We start from the raw sequence: 15,235 nt of genomic DNA on the forward strand, positions 1-15,235 counted from the left end.
CATATTAAATTTTAATTTGGTTTCTGAATGTGCAGTATAAGTATTGTGATGGTCACCTAACTTTGAAGCACTGTAGAATGTCTGGAAAAAAATCAGATTTTTTTCAGCGTGATTTTTTTTCTCTCCAGGTTCTGATTTTTTATTAAGGGCTTTTTTTTCAAGCGTACAATGAATATCCTTTGACTGCAAGCTCAATGTAAAATCATTTGTCTCTCTTGTTTTTTTTTTGGGGGGGGGGGGGGGGCTAAGGCACTGCAAAGTGCACTTTCTGAGGCTATATGTTTGTGTTCCATATTTGTTTGCAGAGCTTCACATGCATCTGTAGGACAGGAGGAATAGTATGGTTGTATAAAGAGTACATCTTGTGCCCATGCGTTTTCGTAATCTGCCCTAACATTTAGGTTTTTGAACTGTGTTATACCATTTGTTTTCCCTACTGAACTTACAGTTTGATAGTTTGATATAGAAAAGTTTGTGTATGTCATAAACTTGGGTCCTTGGTAATGTGAGGTATTGGTTTGCTAGCAGGATGCTCCCCTGTTTCTCCCTCTCATCATTCTGTCCTGCTTTTTCTCTATGAATGCCTGCTTTTCATTTAGAGTAATGTACATTTTGTGTTAAACATCTCATTAAGCATTCCCTGCCAAGCTGAAGACTTTTCTTCCAGCCTGGAAGCCAAATGGTGTAGAAGATAAAGTGTTGCTAACTCTCTCTACTTAATTTGGTACAGTAATTCCAAATGTTTTTTTGGTTTTTTTTTCACTCTAAAGAAATTAAAAATGCCATTTAGGTTGAATCCTTATTTAAAAAAAAGTTGCCAGTTAGATCTACTACTCTTGAAAAATAAATTGTACTTAATTGTATTGTGAAATAGAGTAGCTTAACAGTGGTGTTTGGCTATTTGACTGTGGCTCAAATTTATTCTTTAATAAGGTGGAGTACTACGTGGCACATCAAGCAAGGAACCTTTCTTACTTTACTAGCATGTTCAGGATGGCTTTGTGCAACACTGGCGCATCACATTTTAAACTAAAGGTTTGTATTAATGATTAAACAAATGCTGACTCTACATCAGGCAAAAATCCTGTGTGGTCATGCAACCGGTAGAACTTTCTTGTGTTGCATGAAAAATGAAATGGTCTTCATGAGGCTAGATGATTGGGAAGACTAAGATTACACTTGTTAGTGTTTGCCATTTCCTTTGTGCATACCTGATTTCTTCTCTTTATCTTCGTGTAATCAGCAGCTATATCCATTTCCAGGATCTAATTGAACCTAATGAAGAAAGAGGTTGGGCTGTTAAGCTTCCCCATTCTCTGCTCTTTGTGCTGCTCCTGGTGCTAAAAAGAGACGAGTTAACATAAACCTGAGTAGGCTGTTTAACCTTCTTTCTCTTCTGGAAATGTAGATGCAATAACATTTGCAGCTGAAAAGGCTCATTCGCAGTTTCTAATGTTTAAGGATGCAAATGAAGCATTTTGTCTTTTCTGTCGCCTGGAGGTGTTAAGCAAGGAAACAGAAAGAGGTTTCTAGGATTAGTTCCACAGATTTCTTTTATCATGTAAAAATCAAGGGTGGTTTCAATGCCATGAAGTGAAGAAAAGCAATATGGAAACCATCCAGGGAAAATTCTTAAGTTTCGTTTGTTTCTCCCTAAATTTTCTGAGTATTCATTACTACTGATATAGTCGAATACTCAAACTTTTTGCAACACAGCAGGGCTAAGCTCCTGTGCATTGGGTGGGAGCTGTGTGTGTGGGGGATGTTTTGTAGGTGATGAAGCAATTCATCATTGACAGTGGCATGTCATACAAGCTACTGTATGTTCAAGTTTTATAGTTCGTATTTGAGAAAATCTTCTAAAAACTTGGACAACTCAATATTGCATTTGGGTTGTGGACAAAGACATATGTAGACCATCTAAAGCTTTAAACTGTTTTCAAGTGAAATTATCAAGTAAACCTTCGGCTTGATGATCAGATCCAAAGTGAAAACTCTTAAGTATAGAGCCCCAGATGTGGTATTTGTTCTTCTCAGTGTCTTGGAGTATTGAGTCCTTGGAAAAAGCGGCGCCTGTGCTTCTTCTCACTTGCAAAGTTATCACATGGAAGCTGAATACCATTTTTTTCCACTTGGAAGTATAATATATGCTATGAAATGTTTGGTTAATGAGACTTTTTTTATTTTAAAATGCGGAATTAAATCAGTGCAAGCATTTGCCCTTCATACATATACTTTATGATAGTAGGAATTCACAACTTGTGTCTTGTTAAGGAAGACATCTACAGATTAGCCTCATTCTTACAGTTTTGACTTTGTATACTTACCACTTCTGTGGAATTAAAGAGGAGATGTTGTTAAAGTTTGTTTAAAAGCTATTCTCTATGCAACGCTTGTGCTTAAGGTATTGCTGACCATCTAGATTTATTCTGGCTGCTCCCCGGTGTTTATGCAGAAGGTCACGCACCCTTTCTGACAGGTGCATGCTTTTGGGACAGTGGAGTTAGGTAGCCTTAGATTGTGTTTATACTGGTTCAGCAACCGTGCTTTTTGTTTAAGGTGAGCTTTAGAGTAGTCTTAGCAGATGGATTGCTCTCTTCCCACCCCCAATATTGTAATATACATATACTACATTTTGAAAAACATAAATATGCCTGTCTCTCAATATATGTGATATAGGTATATACTGTTCCTACATTCTATTCCTAGCCTGCTTTAGAGAAGGCATATTTGGGCCTTGGATAAAGCCTGTTTTCATTTGGTCCTTCGAAATGTATCTGGTCATACTGGTGGAACTTAAATATAGTACAAGATTTTCTGGTAACTTATTAATATATTTCCATGGCTCTGCATAGTTTATACTTGGGAGACCAGTGTGAAGAAATCCACACCAGGATTAAATAAATTGGGTAATATTTCTTAGAACAGTGGCTTGAAGGGAGTTTGTTAACACATCTCCTGCCCCATGCCAAATGTTAAACATGGAAACTGGCATCTGTGTCAGTTTATTTCCAAGTAAATTGTTGTATTCAAGTTTTCAGTTTTATGGTATTACGAACCAGCAGTCTTGTTTTTTCTTACTTAAGGTAGTGGTTGTGAAAACGCTGTAGTGTTCTTTGAATTCAGTTTTAAGAAGCAAGACAAACTTCTTGCAGCTGTGTTCAGTTTCAGGTAAGGCTTTTTCATTCTGCTAGCTTTTCCTTTTCTAAAGAAACACTTCCAATGGATCACTGTCTCTTACAGTATCTATTCCTATTTGAGACAGGGACTACAGTTATTTAAAATGGCCCAGTATAGCGGCACAGGTGGTGACATAGCTTATGTGGTGGGTCTGGACTCTAAAATGCAGTGTGTTTTGGAGCCAAGTAACAGTAAGTTTTTTATTTCGAAGCAGAACTTGGAACAAGCCATGAGGTCTGGCAGTCTGGGCAGCACAGTTCTTCACTACTACCTCCTTCCTCTAGTAAGTTGGATTGGGCTCTGTCACTTTCCCAACTGCCAATTAAGGTTTTACTTTTGAGGCTAGTTGCTATCACGTCTACCTGTCTGCTGCTTATGCAACTCAAGGTGATTGAGGGTTTGGGAAGGAAATGGAGTATTACAAACAAAACAAAAGCCAGACCTCCAGAAAGAACTACAGTAGCCAAAGGCAGGTATAGTCAGAGAAAAGTAGGATGCTACAGCCCTTCCCCTCTAGCATATTTATCCATCTGCTTATATCACATATTTTATTCACGTAAGAGGTGCTGTGCTGTTGTAAACCTGTACAGAAGGCTGTAGTTTGCTTTTCTTCAGCACGGCTCAGGGTTTTTTTTAAATACTTGTTCCATTGAAGGACGCTACTGTACATGTAAGTGTTGTCTTTTCTCTCTTGTGTGTGTATATAAATGTGTGTGTATTCTTAAGATCTTTTGGCTTCAAAAGTTCTGCTTATTTTGTTCTAAAAAGACTGGAGGAACTCTTACTCACTGAACTGCTGGAGGGTTACTACTTTTGGTGACCCAAGACAATACCTAGGCATGTTGCTTTTTTAAGCCTTTTCCAGCTTAAAATAAGTCTGCACAGAATTAAATTCTCTTATTTGTTAGTACTAAATTTACAGGTTGATGCCTGGTGAGATCGCGCCCCTCTTGTATATGTTCTTAATTCTGAGCCTTCAGAATAGGAGCACAGGGCCCAATTGTTTGAGCTGATAGGTTGTTTCTGTGCATCTGGCAGAAAGCTTCAGGGTGTTCTTTCACCTCCACCATGTTCTGTTGTAGAGCATTTTACCAGTTCAGTGTTTTGTAGGTTGAGTGGATGCTTCTTATAATATATTCTTATAGTATATTTCCTAGGGGGATTCCTTCCCAGTGTTAAATAGACAGTTCCTGTATTGCAAGGTAATCTCTTACATCCTTTCAACATCTTTCAACAGATGTCAGTCTGCCTTTTTTTTTTCTGGTAGGACTTCTGAATCTTGTCTGCGTTTGAATATTTCATTTGGTCACTTCAACTGGATTTTTCTGTTCTGCTTGGTTACTTTCTAGGTTGTTCAAACCTCTGGACCTTTCTTTTGCTGCCAGCCCTTTCTTTTGCTTCTCAGCCCTGCATTTAGCCCATGTGACTTAGAGGCCCAGCTACCTATTATAGTCATCCTTGAGCTGTGCTGCTTATCTGCTTTGCTTTGTATGTGGCTTCAGACAGCTGCATGTACAAGTCTGTTTGCTTCTGGTGAGCTATGAGTCCCTGCTGTAGACGGGAGACCGTACTTGTGGAAGATTCCAAATTTTTTGGAACTCTGATACTGTTCGTGATTACCAGACTACTTCTGCCTCTTCCCTTCCCTATTGGATCTGCCTCCCTGACAGGCTGTATGTCAAGAGAAAGTTAAGGCAGTTGTTCCCCAGTACAAAAGTGAAAGAATTCATCAGCTGCATGTGAGTATTTCATGGAAACCTTTTCCAGATTTTCCTGGTGAAGAAAACTTTTGAGGGTTAGGAAAAAAGTCCTTTGAAAACCAGATCTATTATAACAGTTTGTACTGGAGTTCTTCTCTCCGGACCTTCCTTCATAATCTCATTCACTAATAAGTTCTTGAGTAAGCATTGTAAGTTGCTACCCTCACTTGATCTTGTTATCTCAGTGTAACAGAATTTCACTTCTGCTTCTCTACTGCTCCGAAGTTGTTCCACTACTTGACAGCATATGTCAAAGAGCTGGTTCAAGCAGTGGGCTTTGATGCTTCAAACTTCAGCCATTCTCTGATTCAAACAGTGCTCCTCCAAGAAGCAAGAACATGCTTTATTTTAAAACAAACCTTAAAACAGAAATTCAGTCTTGAAGTCAAAAGCAGGCTGATATGGCAGCATGCAGTCCTGTCCCCTGTCTGTCCCCCCCGTCTCCTCCCCCCAGCACACCTGAGAGTTTTGAGTATGTGCCTTCTCCCCAGAGAAGGTGGTTCTTCCCAGATGCCTTATGCAGCCCTTCCTCCAGTGCTCATTAAGCTTCTCTGTTTAGCTAATTTTAACTCACAAAGGAATGGAGAATACATCTCACAAAAACCCTAGCCCATTCTCTGCCATGTTGGTCAGCTAGGTCAAGTGAGGAATGCCAGAGCCTGTCCTAGAGAAGGGGGATAGGTAGGACTGTGGGGAAGGGACGTGCAGGAGAGGAAGGAGACAGAATGAGGGAAAAGCAGCTAGGTTGGCTCAGTTACTTCTCTGGCCACTTCTGACAGACTGCGGGCTCTGAGCCTACCCAGCCAGCGGTGCTGGAGTAAAGCCCTTTTCTCCTAAGGGAATTACTTTTTTTCTGGTAAGTAGCACCCTGAGTTTGGGTAATCTTGAAATCATGATATGTAAGTCTGAGTTTGAGAACATATGATTCAATGGCTGTATGCAACAGATCATTTGGGTTTTCCTGTAAATTTCATGAGCTTGTTTAAAACCAGCCCTGTGTTTACATAGGAAAGTTTATTTTCAGGAAGGGAGAGATCGCAGGAGCAATTGTAGCTGTTCTACATCTTCTCAGCCATTTCTTCCTCAGAGATGGGAAACATTTTCCAACAACTAACCATTTCAGGTACCAGGGAAGGTACAAGAACAAAGCCAGCATTATTGCCTTGCTTCTGTGTGGTAAGATAATTATAGGGGCTCTTGCACCTGGAAGCAACTGGGCACTTGGAGTGTGTTTTGCCTCCTCAGCATGATGTGAGTGGAAGAATCCCCTTGCCAAATGATCCTGAAAATTAAAACACAAGATTCTTGATAGCTGTGTTTTTGTACATGGCATACCTCCTTGTTGGCTAGAGCTGCTCATGTTAAGCTGGTGTTATGTGCAGATTCAAATATCCCACATTGAATGAAGATGCCAAAAAGTGTGTTTAGTTGTCCATAACTAATGTGGTAAAAGACAGAGGAAAAGTTCTAGTATCACTTGTTTTGTCTAAAGCTGGGTTGGAACTGTTCAGTCGTTTCCTGCAGTGCTGAGAGACCTGGCAGTGAGTTGGCTGGTTTGCCACATATTTATAAGCCCACAGAAGAGTATATGTTGCCAAGGGAGCTAGTGTGTATAAAAGTTTATTATGCATTTTTGCCTCCTTCGTACTTTCTATCTTTAGTTCTGCTTATGCTATCACCGAGGCTGAATCCACTATTAACTGTATAATACAGTAATTGTGAATCTCTGCATGCATCATTTCCAGGAGGAGATGCAGAGGAGTCTCCTCTTCTAGGATCAGTCTCTTCAGTTACCTCAGGTCCACAAGATTTTGTCAGATGGACAGGTCCTTTCCAAATGTTGGGAGTATGGTAATTTGCACTAGCATAGGTCTGTTTGGCCCACTCTGTGCAGTCAGACACGGTTGACAGACTGCGAAGGTCACGTACTACTCAACCACAGACTTCCCAAATGGATTTTTCAGATCTTACCTATACTTGTTCTACTTTGACATAGTTTAGTTCTTGCTGTATTTGGGGTCCTGCCTTCCCTGAGGGTAGAATAAGGCTTTTGTCTAGCTTAAAAAAACCCCCAACCAACAACCCAAAACAACTGCTTGCGATTATTATGGCACTGCAATTAAACCGACCATTGCTGCTCTCAAAAATAGAGGTGTGTTGGGGAAAACTTCTCAATATCTACTTAGTCAAAGAAAGAACTAACTTTCTTGGTATGGAATGCTTTCTGAAATTGTTCTTCTATAAAATATTCCCTACTGTTTTTCTGTACCTTTAACTATGCAAAGTAGAGCAGTGATACTCAGGTGTCTCAGGTATGTTTCTAAAGAAAATGCTGGTGCATGTTTATGGTGAAACTTGATACGTTCCATGCAGCCAGATAACTAGTGTTCAAGGTTGGAGTATGCTGCTGAACGTGTGGAGGAGTAACAGAACTTTTGGAAGAACTTGTTTGTGTAGTGTGTAAGCTTGTGTGTGTACAGCAGATGTTCCAGTGCTTGCTGCTACACTGGCAAATCTGTGTGTGGACAGACTATCATCAGGCATTGGAAGTTTTTCTTGCACAGTTTCACCACTTTGGTGTGTTCATAAACTAAGGATGCTAATAAATCTTCATGTAAGCTGAAGATGTTACTGTCACATTTTTTCTTATGGTCTATTCTTGGGGCATTTTCAGTATTGGGCACTAGAGTTTTGAACAGGTTATGTGTGAGTATTGGCAATTAAGAAGCTGGGACATTTTTCTGGTCATGAGCTAAGAAGCTTTGGCAGAGGGACCGCGCAAGCATCTTCAGGTGATGGGGGCTTAAATTATTGTAGCAAGACTTGCAAGAGTTTGTCTAGCAGTGCCTTAAGCTGACAAAGTCTTTTGTGATCTTCGCTGAAGTTAATTGCAGGTCATGTCAGAAAATGTACACCTTTTCTATGTAAGAGATGGTTTGACATATTGGCTGGAAACCAGTGAATCCCTCTTAGTTTGTTAACTTTTTTTTAATGTGTGGATGTTGCAGCATGCTGAGTTGTGTTGTTTCAGCTATCTTGTGATATCACATTGAGTTAAACTATTTTGTTTCAGATTTTGGTGCTGGGAAGTAACTGGATGTGATGACTGCCCCGGTTGACTAATCGTATAGGGGAATAGCTGGTGGTACTAAGCTGTGGCTTGTTCACAATTCAAGAGCAGTTCTGTGTAAGGTACAGAGGTTCAGAGCAGTTAAAGCCAAGAGGTGCATGTGTAGACAAATGCAGTTTGTAAGTTGTGGTCATTAAAGGTATACATTTAAAAAAGACGAAGGTATAGGTTGCACCAGCTGATACTTGCTTTAGAGTAATGTGAATCTGCTGCACATCACCTGGTACTTAATTTTTAATAAGTAGTTTGTTTGTATCCGTGTGGAACATTACAGCTCTACAAGGTTCATGTAACAAATATACTGGATGCAGCAGATCAATTTCTTGAAATGGCCTGGAGTGTTCCTTCTCAGGTGGTTCATGAATCTCTCCTGAATGGTGCTGTCCTCTTTTTATCCAGATACCTGCTTGAACAGGAGCAGGGAATGAACTGGGACTTCAAAGGTCCATGCCACAAGTCAGTGAGAGTAGAGAGTACCCTACGTGCTTTTCACTGGAAAGGTGCACGTTGGAAGTCTTGAATGGTTTGTCAGGGCAGCAAAAGTTTTGGACCCGCTGTTTTGCTGACGTCTGGAGATGCCATGTTTTTGATGGTAGTCTTTGAGAAGAGAGTGGGAAGAGGAATCAATACATGGTGAAGTTTGAAGTGGCATTGACCAGGATGCAAATGTCAATGTTACGGCAGAAACTGTATGTAAGTGAACCTTTTCCACAAAGCTTTTTGAAATCAGAATACAGGTTGACAGAAGGGAACTCCGCCCTACCTACTCCAGGTGCAAGCAGGCATGTATTTAAAACCTTCTTGTTAAGAGGGAATAAAGGATCAGTTTTCAGGTTGTAATCTGCTGTTTCTGAAACAGTCAGCTCCAGACTTTGTGTAACCATGATTTCAAACAGCAACTCCTTGCTTCTTGTTTCCCTTCTCCTTTAAAAAGCGAATTCCTTAAGTGTTGAGATCCTTTGGCACTATAATATTAATAGAAGTACACCCTTGTGTTGGTCTTCCTGTTCCCTGCCCCCCATTGAAGTCTTCCCGACTTTGTAAGACAGCTATTCATCAAATCAACATTACTGAGTTGCTGAGCTAATAAGCCTACTGTAGTAGAGAAGAGGTGGGCTGAGATAAAAACCCAGATGGTTCATTGTAAGTTGAAGCTAACAAGCCTTTGATGTAGCTGAACTGATGCTCTGCGTTTGGTTTGGGTGTCTTTGCACTGAGCTTCCCAGTGTGTCTGTAATATTTATCTGGTCTTTTCTCTGTTATCTGTAGCACCCTGTTAGCTAGGATGATAGGAAGTTGTCTACGCAGAGCTTCTGCTATTACACTCTTCCTGCTAGGAAGCTGCTGACAGTGAAAACAGTGACTCCCCAATCATGCTGGGAGCTCTCAGCTCTTATAAGATCGTGGATAGGAGGACATTGTTCCCCAACTTAAAAACCATATTTTTCCTATGTATCTTCTGTGGTCATGTACTACCATCATATAGGCACTAACAATAAAAAGTAATTTATAACTATCTGGCAACCCTAACATATGCAGCACAAGCGTATGTCAGAAAGACACAAAACATTAAGACAAATTCTGATATAAGAAATGGAATGTTTGCTATTGTGTTAGTGTTGATATTAACCAAACTACCCATGGTCTGGAAACAAGTTGTTTCTGAGCATTTTACAGGTGTCTTAGAATTCAGGGGAAAAAAATAATCTATGCAACAGCTGGAAAAAAAGTGTGCAAGACTAGTATGCTACTCTTTTAATGTTGATTTTTTTTTTTCCTGTGGTACAAAAGAAGTTAAGTTGCCTGAAACATGCATGTACTCACTGATGCATCGGTAACTTTCAGTGAAGCAGTTCTGATAGAATTGCCTTTAGCCTCTGTATAGTCCTGACCCTGGAGATGTTTGAAAAAATGTCTGTGTACTTGATCGCTAAAGTTTATTGCTGGCATAAAGAAAAGGGGTGGGGGGTGGGCTGCAGTTCAGTGTTCTACATACATATTAAAGTATTGATGTATTAAAGTATTTTATATGAACCTATTTTCGCTTTAGTGGAAAAGAGGTGTCTGAAAGGATTGTGGAAACGTTATTTCCCTTATTACATTATTTTCAAGATCTTTAAATACATTGAGTAAGAGACTGCACTTTCATTTTGGTGTTTTGTCAAGGTTTGGTTTTAGGAATTTTCAACTGCATTACAGTTTAGCAAGCATATCTTTGTAAATCACTTGTGGCTTTTTCAATGGTGAGTTAACTAGCCTTTGTTTTCTCAAGGGGTATTTCTAACTTTCAAGCTGGAGTACTTCCACGTTCAGCTATTTTTCTTTGGCCTGGCTTTGATTTATACAAATGCTAATTATAGGGGCTTTGAATCTGTGTGTATACATAGTTTCACAAGGTCATACACATTTTAATGAACTGGTGAAATGCTGCTTATATATTGCTAGGTTGTTACATAAACAGGTCACTGTCTTCTAAATGTTGTTGCATTAATCAGTTCAAAAAGAAAAAAAAATTAATAGCAATACCTGTGTAAAGCTGATTTTTAGTTTCATCTCCAAAAGTTGTATCTTCATTGTCTTTGCAGGCATCAGAAGGTGTCACCTTCATTGGACCTGACACACATGCTATTCAAGCTATGGGAGACAAGATTGAAAGCAAATTGTTAGCCAAAAACGCAAAAGTCAACACGATCCCTGGCTTTGATGGAGTAGTCAAGGTGAGAAATCATTTAATTACTGTCTGCCCAGTGTAGGGATACTTGCTAATTATAATTTCAACCTCTTTTTCAATAAGATGTAATTAAAAATGGGGTACAGATTTTTATTAGCAAGAGAGCTTTGGAGAAGAAGAACGTCCTTCATAATAAATGATGTAGTAAGGACTGCTTCCATGGAGTCTCTAAAAATGTTTTGCTTTAAATTTAACATGAACGCAGGTAAAGGTATTAAATATCAGGTGTGGATGGAACTGTCTGCATGTCTTTACATTTCTCAGGTCTTTACTTCTTGTTGGCCAAGATCTTGACAGCCCTAAGTTAACGGTGAAGTTTGTTCCGCTGCATGAAGTTTGCATTTTATGGTCTGATGCTGATGGTAGATTTCCATGTGTTGCAAAACTCGGGGTGAGGGTGGAGGGAAGTTGGTAGCTCTTTGTCCAACAGTTTTCTAAAAAATTTGGTTGTTTCTTTACATTTTGTAATGTGAAAAAAAAGTATGTCTTGGTTTTGGTTTATTTTCTGCCACAGTGATTAATTATTGGGCTCTTACAAGCTTTTCTGTGTGTCTTTCTGTATTGTCTGTGTTAGTGTAGGTAAATTAGCTTTTTTCCTTTAAAATTTTCATTGTATATGCCTAAAACTCTGGTGTATTATAAAATATATACCTCCTGGGTTGAAATTTTTTTTGCTTGACATGTCAAGTTAGACTTTTTTCAAATAAAACTTGAGTAAAAGTTTGAGTTGGAGGAAAAAGTGAAAAGTTTCTTTCAATGACACTTTAATGTAGTTGAAGGGAAAGCTTTTCAGGTTTTATTTATGACAATTGATATTGACCTCTGATCATCATAAATCTTATTTACATGATGAAATAGGAAATGTCAAGATAATTGGGAACAACTGAATATATTGATGGAATGCAGACTGTATTTCAAGGAGCAACATATTCCAGGGCAATAGTGTTCAGGATTGTGTCAGCTAAATTGGATTTTAAACTCCGTTAGGAGGAAAAAACCCAAACCCTACTAAATGAGAAAGGTCAATAGAGCGCAAAGGGGCTAAAAAATTCACAAAATTATCTTCTGATGAGGATGTCTGGAGAACTTAGCTAGTGAGAACAATAAGATCATGAAATAGCTGAGGTCAAAATGCACAAGAGAATTCTTCAGTACTTGTGATGGAAGTGCCTGGTGTTTTTTAGTGCCTGGCAGTGGGATACGCTGCAACAGGTAAAAGTGCAAAGACTTGTTTCTCTTCTGGAGGGCTCCATATGAGTGTTAGGGTGGCATTTGTGGCAATGCTGAAGTCTGGCAGTGATAAGTTGAACACAGTGTTCCTTCAGGTTTTTGTTGCATGTTTTAGCAGTCCTTGTGTATGTGGCCCTGTCGCGCTCGTAAGACTTAACAGCAGCCGAGCTATTGTGCATGAGGTCCTCTGTTCTGTCTGATATCCTGTATATTCTTCTAGAAATCCTGAAAGTAACTTTTAGAAAAACATCTAATTAGGAGTTAACTTTGAATTAATCATCTAAACCCCACAAAACTTTCTAATGTAGAATCAAATACTCAAAATGCTGGTTTTGTTGCTGTATCAAGGTAAAAGTTACGTAAGGGTCTGTTGTTCTGCTATTTATATTAGCAGAAACAAAGCTGGCAAAGTAGGATAGTGGTTAATAAACAGCCATACAACCAGTGAAACTGAGCTGCTTACCTGTATGCACTTGTTTCTGAGACCTTTAATTGCACTGTTTTTTGGCAATTATCTGAAGTTGCTGACACAGAATGAAAGCATGTAAGTGATCTGTTTGGCAGTTGGTTATATGCAACGATAGTCTCAACACCAAATGAACTGGAATGGAGGACTGGGTTGACAACTCCAGTCCTCAGCTATTGAAAGGAACTATGCAGTAGCTGCTTAATCCTGAAGTGTCCATATCATATCAATTTCACATACCTCAGCCTTGCACTAGTTCTGATTATCTGTTGATAGAAGAACATAAGATTAAAAAAAAACAACCCACAATCTGCAGTCTACCCACCAAATCAGAAAAGGGAGAGTCCACAGACATTGCCAGTGTTGTAGTTTCTATCAGAAAGGGGAGATGAAAATTTTAGGTTAACTGGTGCTTTGGTTACCAGTTCTAGGAAATAAAACTTCTGATAATTGATATTCTCATCCTTGCTATGGATCTAAATATGTGCCTCTGATCTCTTCCCTGTCATAATGTGTCTTTCGCTCAGATGAATAGACGAGTAATTAGGTCATACAGGATGCCTGATCCTTGGTTAGAGCTTGACGTGCTATTTTGCCCATTCAGACTAAGATAGGAGAGGCAAACCTGTGTGATACCAGGTACAATCAGAAGAGCAACACACAAGGAATTGGAGAATGTACAGGATTTCTGCCATTCTGTGGGAGATTTGTTTTGGTCACAGAGTTATGAAGCTTTCAAAATCTTTGAGGGCTCTCAATTTTAAAGGTCCTAGGAAGGAGTTAAGTTGTCTGCTTGATACTTGAGTTGATTAGAGATGGCTTCATCTTTATAGTGAAGTCTAATAAAGCTGAAAGAAAACTGCATTCATCCCTGTGACAATGGCAGAAGTTAAGAAAGATCAGTCGCGTGTATTCTTTGTGGATTTGTGGATGTTAAAGTGAACACAGAGTAATAATTCCTAGTGCTTTGTTATTCAACTCAGGATTGCACTGAAAATCTGTTACTTGAAGAGTCGTCTTTATCCAGCACTTGTTAAATAGTGCTGCAGAGACATAGGTCCTTCATGAATAAAGGGTTTTTTTCCCCATCTTATGTTGTTCAGCATTTACATATAGTAGACACTGGAGCTGCTAAGCTTTTGTAATGAAATCTTGGAGAAGTTGCACGCAGAAACATTCCCAGTGAGCAGAAATTAAATTAGAAAAGTAAGAGAAGAAATCCCTTCAACAGTATACTTAAGGATCTGGAAGGATCGAAGAGGAGGATGGTTGGCATAACAGACATAACTAACTATTCGCATATGGGCAAACACTGTAGCAAATATGAAACTGAGAATGGAAAGACATGGAGTGAGGGTGGAGAGAGTAGTTTGACAAAGGGTAATTTTCTTCTCATCCCTGGTTCAGTTTCTCAGTTGGCTGGGACAAGGGTTATCCAGTCTACACACGTAAGGAACCCGAGTCTGGTACTGTCAGCTAGGAAGCCAACAAAAGCATTCAAAGGTAGTTAATTTCAAAATCTAAGTACAATTAGTTTCCTAAAACCTTATGGGGAGAGATAGTGGTAAATAGTCTTAATAAAAAAAAAAAAATTGTGTTAATACACATGAGCAATGGCTATACTAAAGTTAGAGCTGAGATGATGTATTGTCTATAAATGAGCAAAGAGGAATAAGTGACAAAAAGAAAGTGGGGGCTGAGTAATGAGCATGAGGAGATGTCATGGTGAAAAACTGGCAAAAGACTGGCAAGGGAAGAAGGACTTTTATATTGTTTTGCCATGTACAGCCAGTTTGGTTTTATAGCTAGCGGAACACAGCTGGATGTAGACTCAGAAGATTAACATCTCTGGGTGTCTACTTGGTTTCACTGATGTCAGTAGTCACGTTGAAGGTTTTCAGCAAGGCTATGAATTTACTGTATTTAAGTTTCAGGTGTCTGTTTTGGCTGTATTCTTGCATTGGGGTATTGAAGTGGGTATTAAATGATCACTGTATTGCTGGAGAGGTTGTTGGAGACTGGACGTGAACTGGAGGTTCTCTAAGCCCAACACCCTCAGCCATGAAAACTGTCATGTAGTTCTTCATAATTAATACAATGTTTTACAGCTCTAGGAGTCTCTTGAACAGCTTTATCTTGGCATTCCTCTACATCAGAATAGTTTTGCTTTTTTGTCTCCACCTGCTGGTACTTGGCTGAGGCATGTACATGAAATTAGGAGGTTAGAAATTCTTATGCTAAGTTAGTATTTTATATCTTTTTAACTTAATGAAATCAGCCATTTGTAAAAACACTATGACATCATTTTATAACTCTTACGATTTTTATAAACTTGTACTGTTACTTGAACATTTTTATTTGTACAATAAAAGGTGGTGCTAAAATTATATATTTCTTTACAATCTCCAGTTTATTTTGGGGAAAATGGTAGTGTAGCTAATGTGTTTCTGGAGGAAGTGGCAGTAAATCATTGAGGACTTCGGCTTTTAAAAAAGAATTCGAAATGCTTTTAGTACCAGTGTGGTTTTTGTATATTTTGCACATTTTGACTTGTGTATTACGCAGTCTTATAGCATTCAGTTTTTTTGCCCCCCTTCCCCCACACGTTCTGTATCTATCATAAGTTCTTTGCACTAAAAATCTAAAATAACTGTCCGAACTTTTATGCGTACTCAGACTGCTGCTGTATTTATGTAATTCACAAGTGAAATGAGTTATACTAAAACATACTTTCTCAG

At 39.0% G+C, this 15,235-nt stretch overlaps 1 protein-coding gene across 1 annotated transcript in view; it reads left to right on the forward strand.

Moving 5' to 3' along the window:
- PCCA (propionyl CoA carboxylase, alpha polypeptide) overlaps positions 1–15,235 on the forward strand; it is a 306,936-nt gene that overhangs the window by 80,695 nt on the left and 211,006 nt on the right. The window contains exon 7 of the mRNA XM_009892045.1: positions 10,656–10,787. Coding sequence (XP_009890347.1) covers positions 10,656–10,787 — 132 coding nt within the window. The remainder of the gene's footprint in view (positions 1–10,655; positions 10,788–15,235) is intronic.

The sequence above is a fragment of the Charadrius vociferus genome, unplaced genomic scaffold (genome assembly GCF_000708025.1).
Source record: "Charadrius vociferus isolate BGI_N301 unplaced genomic scaffold, ASM70802v2 scaffold110, whole genome shotgun sequence".
NCBI lineage: Eukaryota > Metazoa > Chordata > Aves > Charadriiformes > Charadriidae > Charadrius > Charadrius vociferus.